Source organism: Monodon monoceros, unplaced genomic scaffold, assembly GCF_005190385.1.
Source record: "Monodon monoceros isolate NGI ecotype Baffin Bay Population unplaced genomic scaffold, NGI_Narwhal_1 Super_Scaffold_12, whole genome shotgun sequence".
Classification (NCBI taxonomy): domain Eukaryota; kingdom Metazoa; phylum Chordata; class Mammalia; order Artiodactyla; family Monodontidae; genus Monodon; species Monodon monoceros.
In genome coordinates this window covers 88,546,336-88,571,490 of record NW_021703768.1, presented here as the reverse complement: position 1 = coordinate 88,571,490, position 25,155 = coordinate 88,546,336, and the positions used below count along the sequence as shown (strand labels likewise).

At 37.0% G+C, this 25,155-nt stretch overlaps 1 protein-coding gene across 1 annotated transcript in view; it reads left to right on the top strand.

The window, feature by feature from the left end:
* Positions 1-25,155, top strand: part of FBXL17 (F-box and leucine rich repeat protein 17) — a 475,771-nt gene that overhangs the window by 154,970 nt on the left and 295,646 nt on the right. The window contains exon 6 of the mRNA XM_029219153.1: positions 9,856-9,986. Within this exon, the coding sequence (XP_029074986.1) occupies positions 9,856-9,986 (131 nt within the window). The remainder of the gene's footprint in view (positions 1-9,855; positions 9,987-25,155) is intronic.

Here is a 25,155-nt window from a genome sequence, read left to right as displayed (position 1 = left end):
TATGAGGAAATGAAAGAGAAGTATACAACCAGTCCAATTAGACAAAGTAATCTTTCCTTGCTTGCTTCACATTTGACTTAATTTATCCTTAATTTATTTAAGCTTTGATTTTTTTCTTATTTAAGTCAAACAGTATGAATGTTTTATTTTTTAACTGAGGAGAAATTCTTTTTCTTAGCTCCTGCTAGGTAAAAAAGTGACAGGGCTGCTTAGTGCTGCTAACTTTAAGTGCTGTGTGTAGTCTGTTATGAGCTCTATGGAGAAAATCTTCTATGGAGAAAAGAAAGGGATTTGGTAGAAAGAAGTCCTAGAAAAAAGTCAGTTAGAGACTGTGCTGCCTGCCAGCGTGGAAGAGGAGGAGCAGAGCATCCATTCTGATTTGTTGCACAAAGAACACAGGAAGCCAGTTAACAAATATGCACATTTCTGCAGCAGAAGACAGTGATTAAAATTTTTGGTGGCTTCCCTGGTGGCGCAGTGGTTGAGAATCTGCCTGCTAATGCAGGGGACACGGGTTCGCGTCCTGGTCTGGGAGGATCCCACATGCCGCGGAGCGGCTGGGCCCGTGAGCCACAACTACTGAGCCTGCGCGTCTGGAGCCTCTGCTCCGCAACAAGAGAGGCCGCGATAGTCAGAGGCCCGCGTACCGCGATGAAGAGTGGCCCCTGCTCGCCGCAACTAGAGAAAGCCCTCGCACAGAAACTAAGACCCAACACAGCAAAAATTAATTAATTAATTAATAAACTCCTACCCCCAACATCTAAAAAAAAAAAAATTTTTTTTTGGTGAACTACTCAAAAATTCCTGCCACTCACATCAAAACTGTGAAAACTTACAGAGATTGTTTAAATGTTCTTCATTTTAAGAACGAACATGAAAATAGAGAACTGATTATGCTTCTTGTTCTAAAATGATCTTTAATTGCGTAGAGTGAGAATGTTGTTTTTTATTATTTAATGCTTATGTATTACTGAGGTTTATGTTCAAATATATCACTTTTAGAAACATGTAGCTTCAGAGCTGCACATCCTGCGTTCGATATAGTTGAAAGAATGGAGACCTGGTTTACAGAAACCTAGGTACATGAAATTATTGTTAATGTTTTGTTCTTGATTTCAAATTTACTCATTCAGCAATCAGCATTTAATAATTTCGTTTGGTGCACCTAGTACTGTGTGAAGCACTGGTGACACAAAAGTGAATAAGACATGGTCACTGACCTGCATTAGCTTGCCTTAGAGTCTAGTGGGAGAAACATACACTTAATTAGACTAAATTATAAAGCAGTGTTTAAGGCCGTGGTGGGAGAATGAGCAACATCAGTGGGTGTACAGAGGGCAGAGTCTCTTAATCTGACGGTGGGCATCCTGGGAGGTTTTACAGAGGATGTGTACTGGAGGTGTGAAGGCTGAATTATGCTTTGACAGGAAGTGAAGCCAGCCTTGTAACTGCTCCAGGTGGCTTGGGACGATATTGCTGCTAATGCTTTTTTTTTAGAATCATGCTAGTCCACTATGTATTATTTTTTATTACTCTGGGTATGTATGCCCACAAAGTAGTTTAATCAATTAATTAATAATTTTTTTTACTCACTATAAGTTGAAAGGCCAGTATGATTGTACCTAGCTAACCTAATGAATTTAGCACATTTATATATAATTAATACTTTTATATATTAAATTTAGAAGTGTAAGTGCTACCTGTGTGCTGATGAGGCCCACATTTATTTGACGTCTCTCCTTGGATATCTAACAGGCATCTCAGATATAGTATATTCAAAACCAAAGTCTCTCCCTACCTGTCCCCAAAGCATCTTAGTTAATTGCAGTAATACCTTCCAGTTGCTCAAACCAGAAACCTTGGAATTATCCCTGATTCTTATTTTTCTCTTGTGCTCCATAACTAATTTGTCAGAAAATTCTGTTGATTCTAATTTCAAATATATCCAGAATCTGATCACTTTATACTACCTTCAGCTGCTGTCACGGTGGCCCAGGTCACTGATGTTGCTTGACTAGCTTAATTCATTACAGCTTCTCTGCTTCTACCATTGCTCCTAGTCTAGCTAGACTCACACAGAAGCTAGAATAATCATTTAAAAATGTAGCTTAGATCCTGTCACATACCTGCTTAAAACCCACCAAATTCCCAGATTCCTTAGAGCAGAAGCTAAAATCCTTACTTTGGCCTACAAGGCCTCACCCAGTCTTCCCTTCTTTGCTCCCCTCTTTGGCCATGTCTCTAATTAGTTTTCCTTCTATTCACTCGGCAAGAAGGAGTTAGAAGGGATAGCTCTGAAGAGAAGCAGTGAGTAAAGTGTCCTAGAAAGCAAAACAGAGAATGAATAAAATGGTGAAAGATGTCAGATCCAGTAGGAGAATGGCAGAACCAGCCAGGCCTTGGATTTGGAAATAAAGCAAAGAGACAGCATCCCATTGTGATTAAGAGGGCAGTGGTTGGAAGGAACACATAAAGAAGGAGCCAGAGAATTAACGTGGTAGCTATTGTGGATGTGATAAGCATTCCAGACTCTGGAAGTCCTATTTTCATGGTTAGAATTAGAAATTTTTATTGTCTCTGCCAGGCTCTGAGGCTATTTAAAAGCTTTCAGTTATACCCTGAGTGTCTCAATTCTGTGAGGTGCTGGGAAGGATTTGCCTGCTGTCCTAAATGTGACTTATCTAGCTTTTATTACTCTCTCCATACTCGAGTACCAGCCTTAACCAAACTGAGGTTCAGCCTAGTTGATGAGCAGAAGGGATGCCCCTCGCTCTCTCCTTTGTCCAACCAAGTTCTTCTCTAAATGTAGATAACAGAACGTGTCGAGGTGCGGAAGCCTTCCTGTGCTCAGGGACAGAAATTCCCTCTCTGCCCCATTCCATTCCATTCCCAGCAGTCTCAGTTTCTTTACTATTATTTTTAGTCTTGCCATGCACAACCCCTACTATAGCCCCTCCCTTTCTCCTTGTATCTCCCTCCCTGTCCTTAATAGGTGGCTCTCCCCACTTTCTTATAAATGCCTTTCTCTGACCCCTCTGTCTCCCTGTGCTTTTGGTCTCTCCCATGATCCCCATCTTGGCAGCCTGACAGGTGATTGGCAGGTGAGTGTGTGTTGCTGATCTACAGCCCCAGCAGCCTGTCTTAACCCTTGACTTTGCTCCCTAAAGATTACAACCGATTGCTTTGAAACTCAGTCACAATGAAGCCAACATCGACAGGGCTGGCAAGAAGTAATTTGGGCACTAGTTGACATTTGAACATATTTAACTATACAGAAGTTTTTATTCTTTTCAAAAATTATCTCCTCCAACTGGCTTCACGTAAATTAACCTCGTTAGTCTGAAACAGTGGAACATCCCTGCTGCCTTTGCCAAGGTACTGTGAGTCCTCTTATGCTGCTTCATCCCCTTTAGTCAACCTGCACAATTGAGGATTTTGTTTCATTTTTTACTTTTCCAGAGTCTTAACAAAACTTGGAAGCTATTTGAGGTCTTTTTATAATCCTCCAAGTCTGTGTTTCCTAGGTAACATTTTAGTGTCTCATTTTATTCTTAAGTACATCCACAGCCATACAATCATTGACTAATTTTAGCCTTTAACCTGAATTGGCTATAAGTAATATTTTTTCACAATAAAAGCAGTATTAAACTGAAAGTTGATTACCTGCATTCTACATTCTGACTTGAATTTCTTTTAAAATACCTTATGAAGCTGTTTAAAAATTGGAATGAAACATTTAAAAGATCCTGGTGGTATGGCTTTGCTTATTCAAATCCTCTGTGATTTGTGTAACCCAAGACTACCAGTGAATTTGTAAGGGAAAGAAAGTTTAATTAAAATGTCAGTTTCCTAAATGTAATTATTTGTTTATGAAGGATTATTTTAGGTAGCTTTTTATGAAACGCTGGAGGGCACTATTATGAAATTCCCATAGCAAGGGAGGGAATGTGATGAATTTGACAGAGCTGTTTGTGGGGTTCTGAATAAAAATGCCACGCCCCTTAGAGGTGCTCCGTATGTCGTATATTGATGCCGGTTACCAGGAATTAACCTCCTGGAACTGCCTTTGGATACTGTCATATTTCAAGTTGAACTGGCCAATGTGGTCATAGGGAAGGTGACACAAGCGTAGTCAGTGACTGTCAGCTCATGAAAAATGAGCCTTAATTGAATCCGAGGGCAAAACACTCTTCAAGATCTCAGTAGAAAGCTGGCATGTGAGAGCCAAAGTAAACCTTTTTCCTCATGTTTGAGTCTTTGCTCCATTGGAAGAGAAAGAATGCTCCGTTTATGGACAATAAATACAGGGCAGTATCAGCCACAGGTGAACCAGTGCCATCATCTGACCCACCTTGAACTGATGAACGGGCATGGATGTAGGATTTCTGAAAGCTCAGGAGTCCATGAACTAGAATTAGAATTTTATCACATGTAGATAGTTTCTGGAATTGTTACTTCTTGCTATTCCCTTAGTTCTAGAAGATATCTTTGGGTTTTCCTAAGTCTGAAAAATAGTTTAGATTTGCCATCGACTCTCTGCCTATTATCGGCACTTTAATAAGTTATTCAAACCTCTTTGGTCCTCAGTTACATTCCCTAATATGAGGGGACCGATCTGGCACAAATAAAGTTTTCTTTCCTACAGAACTTTATTGTATCCTCCCACTGGGTCCTGGTCGAGGAAGTAATTTTTTTTTTTTTATTGTGGTAAAATGTACATAACAAAAGTTTACCTTTTTAACCATTTTTAAGTGTACAGTTCAGTGGTGTTAAGTACATTCACAGTGTTGTGATGAGATATTTTACAGTGAAGGAAGCTAAGAGATAAAGTCATAATTCACATAGAAACTTTGTGCCAGAAGCTGTGCTAGACCCTGGAATATGCATGTGTAGGAGATATTTATGTGGCTGGATAGAATTTTTATGATTTTCATCTTTGTAGTGAGTATAATACAGTATAATTGGGAAAATAAAGTGATGCTGTATATGTATTAAACATGGCTATATTTAATAACAGTTCACATATGCATATGGTTACACGTAGCAAAATTCATCCACAACATTCATAGGTTTAATAGTCATGCTTCAAAATATTTTCTAGCAGCTCTGTGGGTCCATTTCGTGTATTTCTGATTTGGCTGTGGTACAGACATGAGGCTGCTGTCAGGACATGAGCTCAGCAAGCTGCCCAGTACCTGCAACTCACAGAGGCTACTTCATTCTTTACGTGTTCCCAGAACAGTAGTGATGAAAATTTTGGGGGTGTTGGGATCAAAAATACCCTGTAAAGAAAGCTAACTATAAAAATAATGTGGCTTTAGAAAATGGTGATTTTTTAATTGAGGTATAGTTGACAATATTATAGTAGTTTATGGTGTACAAGAGTGATTCAAAATTTTTATAGATTATACTCCATTTATAGTCATAAGAAATGGTGATTTTTATATAGAAAATAGAAATACGGGGTACATTACTGAGGGGAACATTAAGAGGGATATCAAATTTAACAGTGATTCTGATCCTTGACATGTATAAGTTCATCTTTGCTTAATCAAGAAAAAGAAAACTTGACCAGTGAAACCATTTTAGCTACTAGTTTAGCTCTAATGCAAAATCTTGTGAAAAAGTTTAGTGAAAGTGAAAAGACAGTTACCTTGTGGTATTAAGATATGTATAGGAAATATGTGACTGTTCTCAGAATATGAATTGAAAGCCAGGAGCTATGCAAACATTTTCATAATGGATTTCCATTAAAGTCATCTTTCCATGATTGAAGACTGGTTTGAGAAATTTAGTTCCCCAATGTGGAGCTAATAAGAGTGACCACATCAGAGTTGCTTGTCTTCCCAGGAAGTGTTTTCTTGGCCACTGAAGATACACCTAGAGAGAAGGCTGAATGGAGCAAGCATCTCCCTCTAAGCTTTTGTGAACATACGTATCTAAAGAAGGGCAGTGAGCCTCAGAGTTTAAAGTGGCTAAGGATATTCCCCCTTGTCTTAAGAGAAACCTGACTTCTCTTCAAGTATACAGAGTCCCCTATAGCCCTTCTGTATTGATTTTCTATTGCTGTACAACAAATTACCATAGACTTAGCATCTTAAAACCACATATATTTATCATCTTACTATATCCATGGGTCAGAAGTCTAGATGCTGCAACTTGGTTTTTCCAGGGTCTCACGAGGTCACAATCAAGGTGTCAGTTGGGGTTGCATCTCTTTCTAGAGTTTAGATCCTCTTACAAGCTCATGTAGTTGTTGGAGGAATTCAGTTCCTTGTAGTTATAGGACTGAGGTCCGCATTTTCTTTCTAGCCGTCAGTCAGGGACTGCTCTCGGCTCCTAGAGGCCTCTTGAGGGTCTTAGCCATGTGGTCTTTTCACTGGGCCTTTCACAGTCCCTCTCAAAACGTGGTTGCTCACTTCTCCGAGGCCAGCAGGAGAATCTTTCTGACCTCTAGATCCTCTGTCAGAGCTCAACTGATTAGGCCAGGCCCATCCAGGATACTGTCTTTTGACTAATTCAGTGTTTAATTGGTCAGGGATCTTAATTATAGCTGCAAAATCCTTTTACTTTTCCTTATAAGGTCCTGCCCACACTCAAGGTCAGGGATTATGTTAGGGCATGGGTCCTTGGGGTCATTTTAGAATTTTACCTACCATACCTGTTTATTTTCTCACTGTGTTTCTCAGGGTCAGAAAGTGGAGGCAGGATCCTCTTTGCTCTCCATGGCTGCTTCCAGACCATTGCTCTTCCAACATTTGTGAAAAATAACAACAACAAATATAACTAACAAAATATCGAGACTTTGAGACTTGTTCCATTTGGCATTACCATTGTCTCTCCTGTTTTATTGCAGTCTTCTCTGTACTCCTTGTGTCTCCTGCTCTTTCATAAAAGACATGGGTACTGGCCTCACAACCTTGTACTTTGCTCCAAGCCTAGCTGTTATTCTGGATGATTTCTGTTTCCATCACCACATGGGGATACGTCAGGAGTTGGGAGGGAAGAAAGCATAGCAAGGAGCACGTGCATCAGCCCTTTGATTCTTTAAATGACTTTAATGATGTCTGAAAGATTATTAGAAACTTATTTTGCTATCTGTTTTGTATTTCATATAGTCTTTTGGTTATTGTTCCTTTAGGTACTTCAAAACATTTTTGTGGTTTTGTTTAATACCAGCCTACCTTATTTGTGGTAGGTAGAGTGGTAAAGGATAGGAATCAGGTGCCATGTTTGGGGTATAAAGCTAGAGCCCAAGCAGCCCACCTATGGGCTCTGGGCGTGGTGTTGGCTATAGCTGTCAGACAGTGGAGTGAGGAGACCCTTGAGGAAGGGGAAGCAGCGAGTCAGCCCAGGTTCTGACTGGTCAACTGTATGGAGCTGCTGAGACAGCCAGAGCAGTCTATCATTTTGTTTGTTTTTGCTTCTTGTTTTGTTTGTTTAACAAAGGTGAGTCTGTTCCCTTTCGTTATGCTTTGGTTGCCAAGTACCAACAATGTTCTGATGTTGGTAAAGCCTCGGTCCATGGTAACTTGAGGAAGAACTTTGTCCAACCCATTTCTTCTTTCCTGGTCCTGCCTCCGTTCTCTTGTGTTGTCCTGAGTCCCACACTGGCCGGCGACTTCTTGGAACATCTGACCTGAGAGGCTAATTGCAGAGAGGTTTTCCTGAATCTCGTGCTGAAGGCTCAGAATTCAGCCTTAGTGACAGAGGCTTGCTGTCTCAACTAGAAAGCGTTCCCTACTGTTGTGGACCTTTTCGCATTTCACCCTCTTAGCCATCCCTGTTTCTCTCCGTAGCCCTGCAACATGCATCAGAGCAGTGGGCAGGGACTCTGCATGAAGCCTTTCTGTGAGCTGAGGTGGGGAGGAGGGTGTGCGTGCTGCCTGGCAGACCCAGTTCTCCACAGCTGCTCTGTCCAACACGGTAGCCACTGGCCACAGATAAAAAAAGTAAATGCAAACTAAACAACACTAAATAAGATAAAAAAATTCAGGTTGGGCTTCCCTGGTGGCGCAGTGGTTGAGAGTCCACCTGCCGATGCAGGGGACAGGGGTTCGTGCCCTGGTCCGGAAAGATCCCACATGCCGCGGAGCGGCTGGGCCTGTGAGCCATGGCCGCTGAGCCTGCGCGTCCGGGGCCTGTGCTCCGCAACGGGAGAGGCCACAACAGTGAGAGGCCGGCGTACCACAAAAAAAAAAAAAAAAAAAAAAAAAATTCAGGTCCTTCCTCACACTAGTCGTGTCTCAAGTGCTCAGTAGCCACGTGTGACTAGCAGTTACCATATTCAACAGCAGAATTAGAGAACACTTCCATCATTGCAGAAAGTTCTCTGGGATGGTGCTGCTTTAGAGTGTTTCTTTCCCTTTTGTCCTACAGCAGCGGCAATACCAGTGCCTTCTCTTCTCTTGGGGTCGAAGCTCGCCTCACTCACTGCTCTTAATGCCTGCAAGTCAGCTTCATGCAGGAATTACCTCCTTCCGCTACAGCAGGACTTGAGGGTGGCCTAGAGAAGACTGCCATCTCCTGGAGGGCTCCCTGATGGTGCTGGAAAGGCCATGTACTAGTTTTCTATTGCTGTAACAAATTATCGCACACTTAGCAGCTTAAAACAGCACAAATTTGTTATCTCATAGTTTATTAGAAGATCACCACAGGTATCATCAGACTAAAATCATCCACCTTGTATTCTTTTCTGGAAGATCGAGAGGAGAATGTTTTCTTGCTCCGTCAGGTTTTTGAGGAAATTCAGTTCCCTAAGGTTGTAGGTCTGAAGTCCAGTTTTCTTACTGGCTGTCAGCTCTAGAAGTTGCCCACACTCCTTCACTCCTGGCCCTCTTCCTCCAGCCACAAAGCCAGTAAAGGCAGGTTGAATCCCTTTCACAATTCAAATGTCCCTTGCATCTTCCTCCCTCGCATCTCTCTGACTTTAGCTGGGAGAGGTTTTCTGCTTATAAGGACTCACGTGACTAGATTGGGCCTAACCTGGGTAGTCTCCTCATCTCAAAATCTGTAACTTTAATCACATCTGCAAAGTCTCTTTTGCCATATGAGGTAGCATATTAGGGCATAGATATCCTTGGGAGGGGTGTTATTTGGTCTACCACATGCTTCCAAATTAATTCTTTGCATGTTATTAAGCAAAAATAGCTTATTTGAGATACAGTTTATTTGAAGAGGATAATTAAGATCCTACCATCTTTGTGTAAATGATATTATTATTAATCTTCCTTGGAGACAACATCAGGGGAAGGCAGGAAACATCAAGAAAGGAGTAGAGAAAGTGAACAAATAGGGAAGGTGGTACATGGAGAAAATCTTTACTTCTTAAACAATGTTTTATATTGCTTTTCACATAGTGGAACATACAACCCATAATACTGCAATTTGGAGTATATTGATAAAATATCACCAAGATATCTCTGAATTAACCACTTACTCATATTTTATCTTTAAAAAAAAAAAAGAGAAAACCTATACAAAAGTGGCATTATAATCACGAAGATAAATATCTGAAATGGAACAATGTTAAAGAAAATAAGCCTGTCAAATTGTGGGTAATTATGTGAGAGATTTAACAGCTTTCCCACCTATTAGATTGCTAACTTTTTTGATTTTTATGATGCCTCAATAAATCTATTTGATTTTAATGTTTGTTGCCATTCACTTGTTCATCATAGATTTCTGACCTCATTTCTAATTTAGTATTAAAATATTATGTAACCATTTAGTTTAATCAAATGATTCTAGACTGTTGTCTATTGTAGTGGTACTCTATAATAAACTATATTTATAGTTTTTGAGGATGAATGTAGTATTTATATTTCTCATCTTTCATTTTATTTATCTCATTAGCTAAGAAACCTTTCCAGCTTGGACCTACGTCATATCACTGAACTGGATAATGAAACTGTGATGGAAATTGTCAAGAGGTGCAAAAATCTAAGCTCTCTCAATCTCTGCCTGAACTGGATCATAAATGACAGGTAACCATTGTAACATCTTAAAAATACTTTTCCATAGGGAAACATGTGCTCTATGTACCGAGTACTGATTATCATTATAATAAGGCATGTCTACTTTAAGGAAAATGTGATAAAGCCATGACTTTTAAAATAGATATGTTTAAGTTTTGAAAACCATTTAGAAGTATACTTTTAACCCATCCATTGCTTATATTTGCAACAGGGTTTTTATGTTCTAAGACTCAAATGTTTGCCTGAACAGTTATAATAATAGAAGTCTGTTGAATTTTCTCTTTGTCACCCACCCAAGACATATTGTTGATTTGTCACTTTAATATTTTTGCAACTTTTGTGTTAATTTTACTTTTCACTTATCAAGGAAAATGGTTCTGAGAAACTGTTTCAAACATTATGCATTCAGATCCTTTCTCAAGGATGACATTTTGTTTTCTGTATAAATAGAATTTGTTTTGAAAATGAAAGTCATGTGATGGACAGTTTAATATGTAGTGTAAAAATGTGTAAAATGGGTAGTTTTAAAAACAAACAATGATAAACCAGTTTTTCTCTGAAATATTTAATGAAGGAAATAAAAAGATGCAAGAACCCTTGAAAATAGATTTCTTTATAATGAAAACAGCTGCAGAGTTAGCACTACTCTACTACTGCTGATTAGTTTAGGTGGGTTCTTAAATATAAGCGTGAGATAAGATTCTTGCCCAGTAACTTTTCAAGAATAAATTTTTTTAAAAAGTTAGGCCACCAAAAATATTTTGCTTTCAAAATAGAAAGCACTATTTCAGCTATAATTAGAACCTATTTAGATTTAAATATTTTTCACAAATTAGAGCAGAGGTTTATTAAGTTTGTGTGGGATAATGCTTTAAATTCAATACACTTCCTTCTTTCACTTTTAATTTCCTTTTATACTTTTAACAATAAAATCGTGTAGACTACATTTTCCCCAAGTATGGTAAATTCTAGTGACTTTTTTTTTTTTTTTTTTTTTGCGGTACGCGGGCCTCTCACTGCTGTGGCCTCTACCGTTGCGGAGCACAGGCTCCGGATGCGCAGGCTCAGCGGCCATGGCTCACGGGCCCAGCTGCTCCGCGGCATGTGGGATCCTCCCGGACTGGGGCACAAACCCGTGTCCCCTGCATCGGCAGGCGGACTCTCAGCCACTGCGCCACCAGGGAAGCCCTCTAGTGACATTTTTATAAAATACCCTGCATTGCTCTTTAAATTATGTGATCGCTTTTGACTTAGCTCTTTCTTAGTAAAATTTTTCTTGAAAAATTTACTAATCCAGAATTGGCCCATGGTCATCATTTATAAAAGGTGTTTATTGTTTTTGAGTAACAGTCACTATGTGAGGTGGATCAAAATCTAAAGAAAATTGATGAAAATTTTAAAAATTAAATTATCTCTATAATCAACATTCGCCTACATAGCCAATTATGTGGCAACTTAAAAATAATCTTTTAAGTGTTTTTCATAATAACTAATAAAATAAAGTACATGAAAAACATCATCCCGTGGTTTAGGTGTTTAGCATTAGCTTAATATTGAGGTAAACTTCTTGGTAATGCTTCAGGTTGAAAGGTGAAAACTACTTGTGCTACAATATGGTTATGAAAACGATTGCCTTTCATTGCACAACAGTACTCTATGTCCATGCATAGAAGACTCAGTACTTGGAGCCTACAGAGGTAAATTAGATGCAGTCCATATATGATTATAAGGGCTATCTGCTTGGTAAACATTTTGCTTAGGTTTGTATTATTTACACAAAGATATTCAGAGATTTCTCATCATTTAGCTCTTCAAATGCTTATTTAGCCACAACTGGGTATTTACAAATAAAAAAGTGGGCAGCCCTCACCTTCTCTTTCTTAGGTTCCATCTACTCAGATCTCTTGCTATTTCAGTCATTTTTTTCTAATTATAATGGTTATTTGGTATTTGATCCTAAATACCTGTACTGTAGAGATTTATTTGCAAGGAATGAAAGTGTATTTTTATGTTTTTAATGGAAAAGTTTGGATTAATTGAGAAATCATGCATTTTAATGAGGCTGAGCGGTAGAGTTTTAAAGATCAGACTCTTTTAGGTTTTAATTACACTGCTTGCACTTATCCTGTGTACTGTAATAGGAGTTTCAAACATTAAAACCCACTTTGTAGTATCATCTAAATTACTCAGCTCATTGTTCTTGCCATACTCTATCACTAAGCTAAGTAATATTTGTAATTATATTGGTATAAATCTAGGACTTCCCATCAGACTTAATTATAATTTCAGCACTTAGCCGAGATGGGTTAGTAACCTTTCATATAGAGGACACTGGAATGCACTAATGCATTTAGCCTATCAATTAGCATCTGTTTTACATTTGTTCATTATTATTATCCTCTAGTAAATCAGGAGGCATTTATTAACCCCCTACTAAATACTTGGTGCTGTGTCTCAGACTGTGGAGAACTGAGTCCCTGCTGCTCTCAGAAGGTTTTCTCTTTAGGTGACATAAGACTTAATGAGTGAGATAATAGTGAGCCTTGTAAGGATAGAGGGGAGGAAGGTAACCTGTATTACCCAGGTAATTGATAGGCACTTTACATGTGTTCTCAATTAATCCTTTCAACATCTTTTGTCAGCGGAAGGTCATACTATTCCTATTAAATTTAGCCCATTTGTTTGACTTTTCTTTGGCTTTTCCAGTTGTATGTATTTTACATCTTTGCTGCAGTAAAAACTGGATGGGGACAAACAAGAAAAAGCAAATGGCTGATGAGTCAATTTCCATTTCATAGCTAGGTTCACATACAATTGACATTTATATGTAACATTCTTAGTTTTTTTTTAGACTAATCTCATCATTTTCTTTCATAATAAAGTTACAATAGAACCTTTAGATACTATTTTAAACTTAATACCTGTGAAAAGGATCTATGTTTAATGCTGCTAGCTTTAATAAAGGATTTCTCACGTGAAGATACCCTTTGATACTCTTCCCAGATCTTTAGATATAAGATTTATGCTGGATTTTAAAAGATTTTATCAATAAACTTTTTCTGAAGCTCAAAATTTTAAAATATTTAGCAATTGAAGATCTTTACTGTTAAGCTCATGAAACCTTTTAGCATTCTGTGGTTCTTGAATTGATCTGTGTGACTAAGACATGCTGTTCTTTATCTTTGTTTTCTAAAAGGACTTTTTGTGTTTAGAGAGTTAAACAGCGTGATATTTTCTTGTATTCAGAAGGATGGTCTTAGTAGTCGTTTGACATTTACCATTGCTTTTGAATACAAATCAAATCCAAGTGGTTTATGAAAAGACGACGCTGACTATTTCTATCAATGATTTAAATTAAACATCTGGTTATTATGTCTCCTCTACTCTCTCTGACTGTAAGTTTATTGGAATGTTTACTTGTATTTGATATAAATCCTTTGTTATTTCACATTCAATTTGGTCTTCATTGTTTTTGTATGTTTGGTATAGAGTCCAGAAGCAGCATGCTTTGAATGTAAAAAAAAGATATATAAAAACGTGAATGGTTCTGAGCATCTTTATAGTAATATGCCTATAATGGCTTTTTTTTTTTGTCAAGAAGAATTAAGTGAAATCTAATTTATTTTAATAGATCTTTATGGAAGCTATTTTTAATATTTAAATTGGCTACCAAAGAGAGAATTAATCTACCTAATTTCAATTTTTAACGTTAGTCCTGAAAATAAAATTTGATCATATAATGTATATACCCATTATCTAATATATGATTCTTTCATTGACAGTTGACCATGCTTGCTCATGAATTAGGAAAACAGTACAAGATAACAATACAAGAGAAGTGAAAGATTCTCTAGCATCCGTCAGCTAAAGTCACAAAACAGCAAAAGTCAGGCTGGTTGTTAAAGCCAGTTATGCTGCCAACTAGTTGAACTTGCCTAGCTAGAGATTTATTCTTTGAATTTGCAGTTTAAAACAAAATTGAATGTATAAGTTTGTTGAACATGGATAACTAAGGATACCTTCTTTAAGGAGTTAATTTGCTGTATGAATCTTATATTTATGTAAAGGCAGCTGTTGCATCAGTGGACACTAAAATTTGAGGACTTTTAAACCTGAGACTGTTGCAACCAGTTTCTTTCAAGTATAAAATAACGTTTACAATATGTTACTCTTTCACTTTATATGTACTTGTGTTTATAATAGTAACTATAAATATCTTCTCTTTAAGTAAAACTTTTGAATACCATCATTTTGAAATTGCAAACTGGTGGGCTCAGCTGAGTTCGGTCCACAAAGCTGTTTTGTTTGGCCTATACAATATTTTAAAAATTGAATTAGTTACCAACTTAAAAAAATTGGGGTAGTTCACATAAAAATTCTGAATTTTGGCCTTCTCTTGGGAAAGTTGCAAATCTAGCAACATTGGACCCACTGTTTCTCACGTCAACAGTTTTTCCAGGATGAGTAATGGGCTTTTCTCGTTGGCCATTCTCCAATTTCTCTACTATTCCCACCCAGCGTGACCTATTTTTTTAATATTATCTACTTGTTCCTTACCCAGTCTACAAATTGAATTCTCCCTTATTGAAATCCAGAATGTAGAGATTTTTAGGTAAAGATTTCTTATTTTAAATCAAGTAGTTCTTTTTAAATTGAGCCTGATAACATATGTTAACAGATAATATAGAGTTGATTAGTTTACCTAAATTAGTTCTTCATTATTTCAGGCCTCAGAACTTTGGCCAACATGTTGAAGTTACAGAGGGAGACAGAATTCAGTTTAAAATAAATTAAAACCTTCGTTTTCATTGACTGCCTTCCAAAATGGAGAACTCACTCCCACTTAGTGTTCAAACGAGTGTTCTAAAACAGTTTCCTGAATAATAGAGTTGAACTAGTTTACTAAATTAACTCCAACTTCAAGCCTGTGATTTAAAATGAATTTATTTGCAATGCTTAGTATTTGACTCACAATTCCTTTGTTTATAATATTAAGAAAAACCTTAAGACTATTCTTTCTCTTTTCTTTTTCTGTGCAGAGCCCTTTTTAGTCTTTTAGGTATACTGAGATTGAAGTTGTAGAGTGACAGATTACTCCACCACCCCTTTCAGGGAGACTGACAGCATCCTGGCTCATGTAGCACTCAATGAGGCTTTCTATAAAGATTTTTCTAACTTCCTTGATCTTCTCTGGATGTTTATTCTGTTTCTTCTTTAAAATTTCCGTTGATTCAATAAAAAACGGTGACATTTAGAAATAAAGTTCAAAGAGGATTTGAGCAGGTGTTGGTGATATAAAATATTTGCTGAGTGCCCATTGTGTTTTATTTCCAAGAATTGTTTTGTGAACATATGCTATATATTGTATTTATAAGTGTTCGAGGACTGGGTGGATAATCTACCATCTTCCTGTGAATGTCACGTCACAGTGGACTTAGAATTTTATTTCATTTCAATCCCCTAATATTACTTAATTCTCCTAGAGACTTAGGTTCAAAGATTGCCCAAGGGGGACAAACCTATCCATTAAATCCAGCAGGCATGGTTGAATTTGAGTTGGAGAATATTTTGTTTTCTATTAAAGTTAAGTGATCTGGAGGAGAGGAATACTTTTCACCTTGGAGTATTGAGTGTGAAGTTTGAACAATTTGCTCCTATAAAAGCATGAAAACTTGGAAATAAAGAGGTGGTAAAAATAATGCTGCCCATAGAAGCAGCTCCATGGTGGTATTTAGAGCAGCGCTCTCCTGCCAGTGTAGAATGCTGAGCAGTCTATCTGCATACTTTTGGTGCCTAATAATGTGGTAGGGCTGGTTAGGTGGAGTTTTAGTAAATCTGAATTTTAGTTATTTCCGTAATTTACTACATAGTTTTGAGTATGTTCTATATCTATTCATATTTTTTAAAAAAGGATGAATATATTTTACTGAGTTCTAGGAGAGTTGCAGGGACAGAATGGAGCCTTTCTGAGCTAGTGACGCTTGTTTGAGGTTGGCTTATTATTGATACTCTCTTTTATAGTCACAGTTATTTGTAAGACCATCCCTAGAAGAATAGTATGATATTGAGGTAACTACTATTCAGGCCCCCTAACCATCTTCAAAAATGATGCCTTAGGTGTCCTTCTATCCATTAGACCCTCTCTTTAAAACCATGATTGCTTTTTGTAGTGCCCCTGAGGTTGGAGGGTATAATATTTTCTCTCTTTTGTTTTTTAACCAAGGATAATAACAACAGCTAATAATAGCTACCATTTATTACCATCTGTGCCATACAGTGTGCTAAGTGTTTACACCCTGTGTTTCATTTAATCTTTACAACAGCCCTGAGGAAGAAATTAACCTCATTTTTAAATGGAGGGATTAAGGTCCAGAAAGGTTAGACTGCTCTCAACTAGTAAGTGGTGGAGCCAAGACTGGAACGCATTTTTCTGTGTCTTCAAAGTCCAAGCTCTAACCACGAGGGGCTCACTGTCTCCCAGTACCTTATTCTGACTCAGACCTAATGACCTAATGTCCTGATTTGCTCAGGACAGTATCAGCCCATTCCTGTTGTTTTGGAATTCTGTCAGGGTTAGCACTTGCGCTGCCATTGCTCCTTTCTGTGTTCCAGATGTCCCGCTTTGGATGATAAACTACGTGGTCATCCTACCTCAGACTATGCTTGATCATTCTGAGCATCATTAGAGTGTTGCCTTCTCTTTTCCGTATGGGGTATCTGAGCGGTAAAAGTTTCAGATAAGACCTGTAGATTTAAAAAACATGTAATTTTGTAATAAAAAGCAATTTTTCCCCCAACAACTCCATTTATAAACACTCTTCATTTCTTACTAAGTTTCTTAAAGGAAAGTAGAAAGTATTGCTCGTTTTTGTGTCTTATACCACATCTAGCTCATACTTGATATCAAAAAGAATTTCAGAATGAATTCTGAGTAGATATTTAAGCATGTGATGATACACACTTACTTTTACAAATAGTTTATTATCTATAAATGCTCTCTGTCAGTTGTAACAAATTAATCGTTGCAGAGTGAAGGAGAATACTGGGTGGTATATATTTTGAGTAAGTTGTTACTGGGTTAAAAAGGAGGAAGTTAACTTCATTGAAGGTTTCAGTACCTTTGGTAAAAAATAACTGCCATAACTAATCTGTACAGTTTCCCTAGCATATGTGATTTTTCAAATAGCTTAATGATATTTTTCTACAGAAGGAGAAGTTTTTCTGATAAAGCGATTTGTGCATTTATCCTCAGATGAAATTCAAATTAAAGGTACTTTTTCATTGTTTGGTATGTAGTGCTGTTGGGTATCGGTTCTGATATTGGTTCTTTCAATAATTCTAATTGCCGAATATCATTTTAAAGGAAATATTAATTGATATATAACATTAGAGCATTTAACCTAGTACAGTCACTTGAAAGGAAAACTATATGAGGTCGTCTTTATCTCATCTATGTCAGCCTGCTTTGATTTTTAACTCCAGTTCTGGAGGTGGGATGGAAACTGGATTTGATGTGGAAGAGTTTGTCTTATTGATTGTCCATGTTCACATTTTTGTCGTATAGAAAAATGCGAATTTTTATGATAGTTCCAACGTATAATGGTAATTTTCGATTTCTGCTTTGTCTTTGGTTCCTAGTGAGCAATAATGCATAAGTAAACATTTCTGCAAATAATAATAATGAACAGAGCTTTTATAGAATCATATTATTGGTATTCCTGGATGTGCTATTCTAAATGCTACCATTGATTTTGTGTTTTTAAGACAATATAAAGATGAGTAAATGTATATATTAAGCACTTAGTTTGTGGGATTAAAAAATTATGTCTTATGTGTTATGAATCAGAATTCATGATCAAATTATGGGAAAGAATGGGACACAATGTATCAATATATGATGATGAATGCAGTGCTGTATACGCATAAATTTGGAGGCTTCCTAACCTCAAAACCCATTTTAAAATTACCAACAATGAACAAAATCTTCACTTATTGATGAAAATGATAATAGTTTATTGACTGTTGGGACAAATTTATGACTTCCTGCCCTCCCCCCTCTTCCCCCCAGCTGTTGTCTTATTCTTAATCCCCAACCAGAAATGGTAATTAAAATAACTCACTGTTGTCAAAATTTTTAAATGTATGATAAATGAAGCCCAGTAAATAGTGAAAATATGAGAAAGGTGATTAAATCTGACAATTTCCTTGTAAAAGGCTTGAGATGATAAATATCTCCTGTGATTAGTTATTAATTTAGTGCAAGAGATTTTGCTTCAGCCTAAAATATTTTATGAACAGTGGCATAAAGAAATATCTTAGAAGATAGGTACACACATGTTTAACCAGAGGAGAAATAGCTGGAACTTGATTGGTATTAATTAAAAATGGCAGACATGACATGTACGTGCCTGGGCTACTTTCCGTATGACGGTCCTTTCAGAAATTAAAAAAGAATACATGAAGACATGAAGAATGACAGAGTACTTTCAGCTTGAACCTTTTTGTTTCATGAAGATGGAAAGGTTTTATGTATATCATTCCTCAACTGATAAAATATTTAGTTTAAGGTAGTATAAAATAACTCCTTGCTTATTGAAGTTGACAAAAGCAAACTTGTTTCATTAACAGTTATAGTTGCACTGCTAATAATTTCCCTTAAAATGAATGTGAATTCCTTTATATTTAAAGAAAAGATAAAATAATAATGGTGGTTGTAATGAAGTGCTGTATCACGTTACTGTTGGCTGAATCCATAGCCCATCAGTCTACTGGTGGCATATATCATTGTGTGGCTGTGTAATGTTTTGTTTATGAATCTCTCTCTTGGCAAGGGCGAATCTGCGTCTTCATCTTTGGCCCTCTGCCCCAGCCTCAGCCCCTGGAACCTCACATAGAGCCCAGCTCAGAGAAGCAATTTAATACCTACGTGTTGAGGGAATTATAAATGTTGCTTTTGTAGGATGGATAAATCTGTTTTTAAATTTGGCTTGAACTCTGGCTGAAATCCAGGCAACTGGTTCACATGTCCTCCTTCTTCCAGATTTACTTACCTCTGAATAAAGTTGATACTTAATAAAGTGAGGACAATGTCATTGTCTTGATTTAGATAGAGCTTGCTTTATGTATTGCATGCTTTTTATCTGAAAGCCATAGCTTCGTTTTTTGAACAATACCTAGGCTTTAATGTTGAATCGTTGGTTTCTGCTTTTTTAATAGAGTCTTTGGAATACTTTTAAATGAAGATCCAGAAACTTCATTTGCTTTTCATATGTAATGACACCTTGTATTAATTGAAAAGAGGCAGAGGAGACAGTTACAGCTTTTTTTCTGTTTCTTGGTGAGAAAAGTGTGGCTATATGAAAAAACTGTTGCATATTTTTTCTTCATTCTTCCTTGTAGCACTTTTAAGTGCTGCTCTTTAAATGTATGTTTAATATTTGGTTAATTGTAACTATGAACCTAAACATACTGATTTAAGTCCAGGTTCACATTAGAACAATTATCTGGTTAATTGCTCTTGTGAAAAAATAGGCTAAAAATCATCAGAACGTCAACTTGTGAAAGCAGTGGCAGGAGTTTCAAAACCACCAAGCATACCTACTGCAAATCACATCAGCAAAGCAATTAATTTAGGCTAATTGCTTTTCTGTTTGTTCAAGATGCACTTTGGAACTGTCTTTTGAAGTCGTGGCAATTAAGATTAGTAAGCAATATAATTAAAGAATGTTAGAATGGTCACTATTTTTCAAAAATGGTAATTATTCCATATGAACCTATATAGTAGATGTATCACCCATGTGGGACTTGGAAATAATTAAAGCAAAATAGGAGTATTTTAGCACACAAGTTTCCCTTTAAAAATAAATCGAGTAGGTTACCTTTTCAGCAACTGTAGCACAGGGTTATCTTTAATGTCTAATTATCAAGAAGAATTATCTCGTTTCAATAATGCACACACTAAGGAGGTTTGTTCACACAGGGGGAGAAATAACCACCGAAGATGGCACTGGCTAGTGGCATTTTCTCTAACAGATGTGTTTCGGGGTTCTTGTATGGCTTGTCCTAACATAATCAGGATTTTTAAATGTCTTAAAAAACAGATTAGGCATACCTCATGTTATTGAAGTTTTCCTTTATTGAGCATTATAATTTGGGCAGCACCAATTTGTCTAAAATTGAAAACGACTTGAGTTTCCAACTGTTTCTGTATGAAGCCATGTTGTAACAGAACCTCAGCTAAAAAAAATGGCAACTTTAGGAATCAGTTCTTCATTGGAAATGTAGGAATGTCATTAGTGGGGGAATTAGTCATTCCCCAAACTGCTTCTCTGTTCACCATATTGTCAAACAGCAAGTAGCTATTTCTTTCATCTCTCTCCTTCCCTAAGGAGCCATTCTTATCACGCAGCGTGTTTAGTGGCCTGTCCTGCCCTATGAAATTATCCAAAGCAAATAGATTGGATTGTATTAAGGACTGTGGCTCTCGGAGTGAATCTTTGAGAGACACACCTGTTAAAGGAAGTCTTGATAGCAGTTACTTTGTGACTTTCCGGGTCTGTGACAAGAAATTTAGGAAGATATTCATTAAAATTAGATTTGATGCAATCAGTTAAATTTCAAGTTTTGTTTTGGCATTCTACTTTTTTTTTGTTAGTAGATACAAAAATTATTTTCTTTATTTTTCTTTATTTCTGCTTAAATCGGTATGAATAGATCTCTAAGCCTAGCTAGTTAACTGTATCACAAAACTAGATTTTTCTCTAGTGATCACTTTCATGGAGAAGAACAAAAGTATATTTAGTTTTTACAAGGATATATTTTTCTTTACTTCTTTTACAAAACTTCATAGTTTCTAGAAGTGCAGCATACTTGATCCAGATTTCCTGGTGATGCTGTTTGTTGTGGAATGTTTGATTAGAAAGCTTCATGGTGAAGGTAAAAATATCAAATCAGATGAAAATAAATATATTGATTAGAATAAATAGAAAAGTGTGGAGGACTCCTAGAATACAGAAAAATGAACAAAGAAACCTAAATGATGTTGGTCTTCTTTTGAATCTGTCATTGAAGTAGCAGAACAGTGTTACTCTGGTTTGGGGAAAACTCAAGCTAGTACTTCTTTTTGGCCTTTAAAACATGAATTCTGCAATTATTTATAGTTGAAAGACAGCATAGGTGCTATAAAATTTGTCACTATTTCACAGACTTTAGAAGATTGCAAATTATAGCCACATATTTACCCTATCCCTATATGCCTTTGTGCATTGGTATATTGACTACCCTTACATCAAGAGGTGGCATCTGTTTTTCTATCCCCTTGAACTTGGGCTGGCTTTGTGACTTGCTCTAACCAATAGGATGTAGTGGAAATTATGTTGTGGGACTTCCAAGGTTTGGCTTCAAGGGGCCTTGCAACTTGCTTTTCTGGAAGCTGCCCCACCTGAAGAGGCCCAGAGTAGTCTCTCTGAGAATGAGAGATCACATGGAGATAGAGGTCTAGCCAACAGCCAGGGTCGAACTGTCAGACGTGTGACAGAGGCCATCTTAAACCATCCAGCCTCAGTCAAACCTTTGGATTCCTGCAGTCCTGTGAATGAAACCCGCAGAACTGCTCAGCTGAGCCCAGGGAGTTGTAAGCAAGTAAGAGCAGTTTTTTTAAGCTGCGAAGTTTTGGTGTAGTTTGTTATTCAGACATTGACTTTGTAGCTGCTCTATGTTGAACATTTTGTATTAAGTTAGGCAAGGTGCCAAGAGTGCTTTATTCATTATCCTATTTAATTATCACATCAACTCTGTGACATAGGTATCATTATGCCCTATTTTATAGATGAGGTAAAAAAAAGGCTCAGAGAGGTAAAAGATCTTGCTGGCGATCACAGCTAGGAAGTGCAGTCAGGACTGAATGCAGATCTGCCTGACCTCAGTCTCATCTATCAAACTAGCTCCAAAAGCTTATTTTAAGTTTAAAAATACATTTGGTTGCGATAAGCAGTTAAACCTACCAGTAGAGTCTATGAATATAAGTACTATCTAACTTGCATTATAATAAAATACATCTCATTGATTAAAATAAATATTACAATAAATAACATCCATTTGCAGTTTCTAGTGTAACTATTTAATCTTGGGTAATCACCTAAAAAACGCATGGGGAAAAGAGACAGTTCTTCTGAAAGGAATAGTGTGAATACAAAATTAAGAATACATAAATATAAGGCCTTGATTTTATATGTATTTAAAACTGTTTTTGGCGTTTCATATTATTCAGAATAGATCTCTTTCTACCCTATTGTCAAGTTAGGGAGAAATGGAAAAAAAGGAGATCATCTTTTAGAAGAATTGTGGCTGAAGCTTAATCACTGTCATGTTTGCCTTCAACACTGTGTTTTTTAGTAATAAGTCTTGTAAGGACATAACTTCTATGGCCTATAGGCAGTAATGGTACTAATACCTATGACGAAAATACCACAAAAAATTCTACAAATAGAAGTGGTAGTCTTTTCATTTTTAGAAATGCTTTTTTAAAAAATTTTAACTATCACCTTAGAAACCATACATCAATAAACTAATTAAGACTAGTGGGTGATTCTGACATGTATATCATATCTCATCTTACCATTTACTATAGCACCACACTAATCAGACCTGCCTCAGGGTTTTATTGCCTGTTAAATGAAGCCTGGGAGCATTTCCTCCATGATTTATTATGGTATTTGGAGAAGTAGTTTCATTTGGGAAATACAGTTTCCATTTGTTTTCCTTTTAACTTGAATTTAAACTCAATTCCTATTTTTGGTTTTGATTAATCTTTTTTTCCATTAGCAAATTACCAGTGTATTTTAATATTTTGTTGTATTACACACAGAGATGAATATTTTGTTTTGTGTGAGTATATATCTGGAGACTCCTGCGTTCGGGGAAAGGAGAGAGAGTAGGTTGCATTTTTTTCCTTTTAGTTTTAACTTACACGCAGATGGGTTGTAAATTTCTTAGAATGTGACATTGATAACAGCATAGGAATTAAAACTGTATCTGGGAATTTTGACTTTTGCATATTCCTGGGCTCCTAACCAGAAGTTTAGTAAATGTGTGTTGATTGATTAGATGGCAATATAAATAAACCTAGTAAACGTAAGCTTATGTTCAAGGTAAAAGAAAAAGAAAATGAACTGTTCACATTCGTCAAGAAATAGAGCATATCAAAATAAGTCAGTCAAAAGAGTCAAGTTCATTTAATGAATATAGACATAGCCTTTAAAAATGCGTTATAGGTGTAATTGAAGAGTTAAAGAGGCACACACTGAATTCTCTAACAGGGGTGTGGTTTATATGTGAGGTACTTGGATACAGTTTTAGTCTGACAACATGTTAACCTTGCTGGATTAAAAAAAAACTGAATGAAGGGGCTTCCCTGGTGGCGCAGTGGTTGAGAGTCCGCCTGCCGATGCAGGGGACACAGGTTCGTGCCCCGGTCCGGGAAGGTCCCACATGCCACGGAGCGGCTAGGCCCGTGAGCCACGGCCGCTAAGCCTGTGCGTCCGGAGCCTGTGCTCCGCAACGGGAGAGGCCACAATTTATTTGGAAAGGGGATGACAAAATATGTCAAGACAATGCCCTGGCTTTCTTCATTAAATTTAGTAATGATTTGGGGAAAAAAAAGAAGAGTTTTTCTGTAACATTTTTTTCTGCAGATTTATAGACATTTGTGGGATAAATATCTTCAAAGAAATATATATCACTTATCACACAGTTAATATTTTGCGTATTATGGTCTTATTGGAATTAGAAATGTTTAGTAATTTATATCTTTAAATAGATGTACATCTTCTTTTTGTTTCCAAGATTTTTCTTTTATGAGTTTATTTCCAATACTGAGACATCATTATGTTATAGAGGAGTTTTGTTTTTGTTTTTGTTTTCTTTTTTGGTGATGGCTTTTGGCAGCCATCCATCTCCAAGTACAGTGTAACATGTAACAGTGAAGCTTGTTAAAGGGGGAGAAGTATAAACTATCACCAGGCAGGCCCTGACAGACATTCAGACATCCACACAGACACTGCTGCTACTTGATGGTGTCTCCCATTTTGAAAATGTAGCTATTTAAAAAGGGACAAGGTCGCAATAACTTTACACGCCTGTTGCTTGTTGTATGCACATATATTTTACTTGTGATTCTTTCCCCACTGACAGTATCTTTCTAATGTTTAATTTGAATGGTTACATTTATCTTTGCTAACTTGTCACTGTTAGTTGTATACTACGTTTCAATCCTCTAAATAGATTGTATATGTGCACACTGTACTTGGTAAAGAATTTAGAATTTGTGGTGATCCACACTGATGGGCTTGGGAGTATGTATGGGGGAGAACATGGGATAGATAGTAATTCAAAGTAGCAGGAAATCCTAACGTGCACCTCTCCATGTTTTTAGCACTGATAGGCATTGATTTCATTTCATTGTTGAGATAATGGTGTCCTGTAAGCATTTAGGTGGAACAAAATGCCTAGGGTTAAACGTGGACTGTAGTTAATCTTCAGTGCAACTCATCCTCAGGCAGGTAATCAAAATATACACTTGTTATTTTGAAAGTTCTGTTAAAGCTGTTATTTAAAAGTGCCAATCATATCCAGATGCCATTTCCAGAATATACCCCCAATATATTATAATCATCAGCATCGAGCTGCAATCATTTATTTTAAGAATCACATTTGCAAGCTAGGTCCATTTAAAATAAATATCCTGAGCTTCCCTGGAGGCGCAGTGGTTAAGAATCCACCTGCCAATGCAGGGGACACAGGTTCAAGCCCTGGTCCGGGAAGACCCCACATGCCGCGGAGGAACTAAGCCCGTGCACCACAACTGCTGAGCCCGTGTGCCACAACTACAGAGGCCCATGTGCCTAAAGCCTGTGCTCCGCAACAGGAGAAGCCACCGCAATGAAAAGCCCATGCACCGCTACGAAGAGCAGCCCCCGCTTGCTACAACTAGAAGAAAGCCTGCAGGCAGCAACGAAGACCCAACACAGCCAAAAATAAATAAAATAAATAAAACATTTAAAATAAAATAAAATATCCCAAATCTTAGTGTAAAAGTAATTTTGTAGTGAAATTACTTCTTTTTTTTTAAAGTAGATACACCCAACTGGGTTGTTTAAGTATATGTATGAGTGAAACTTAT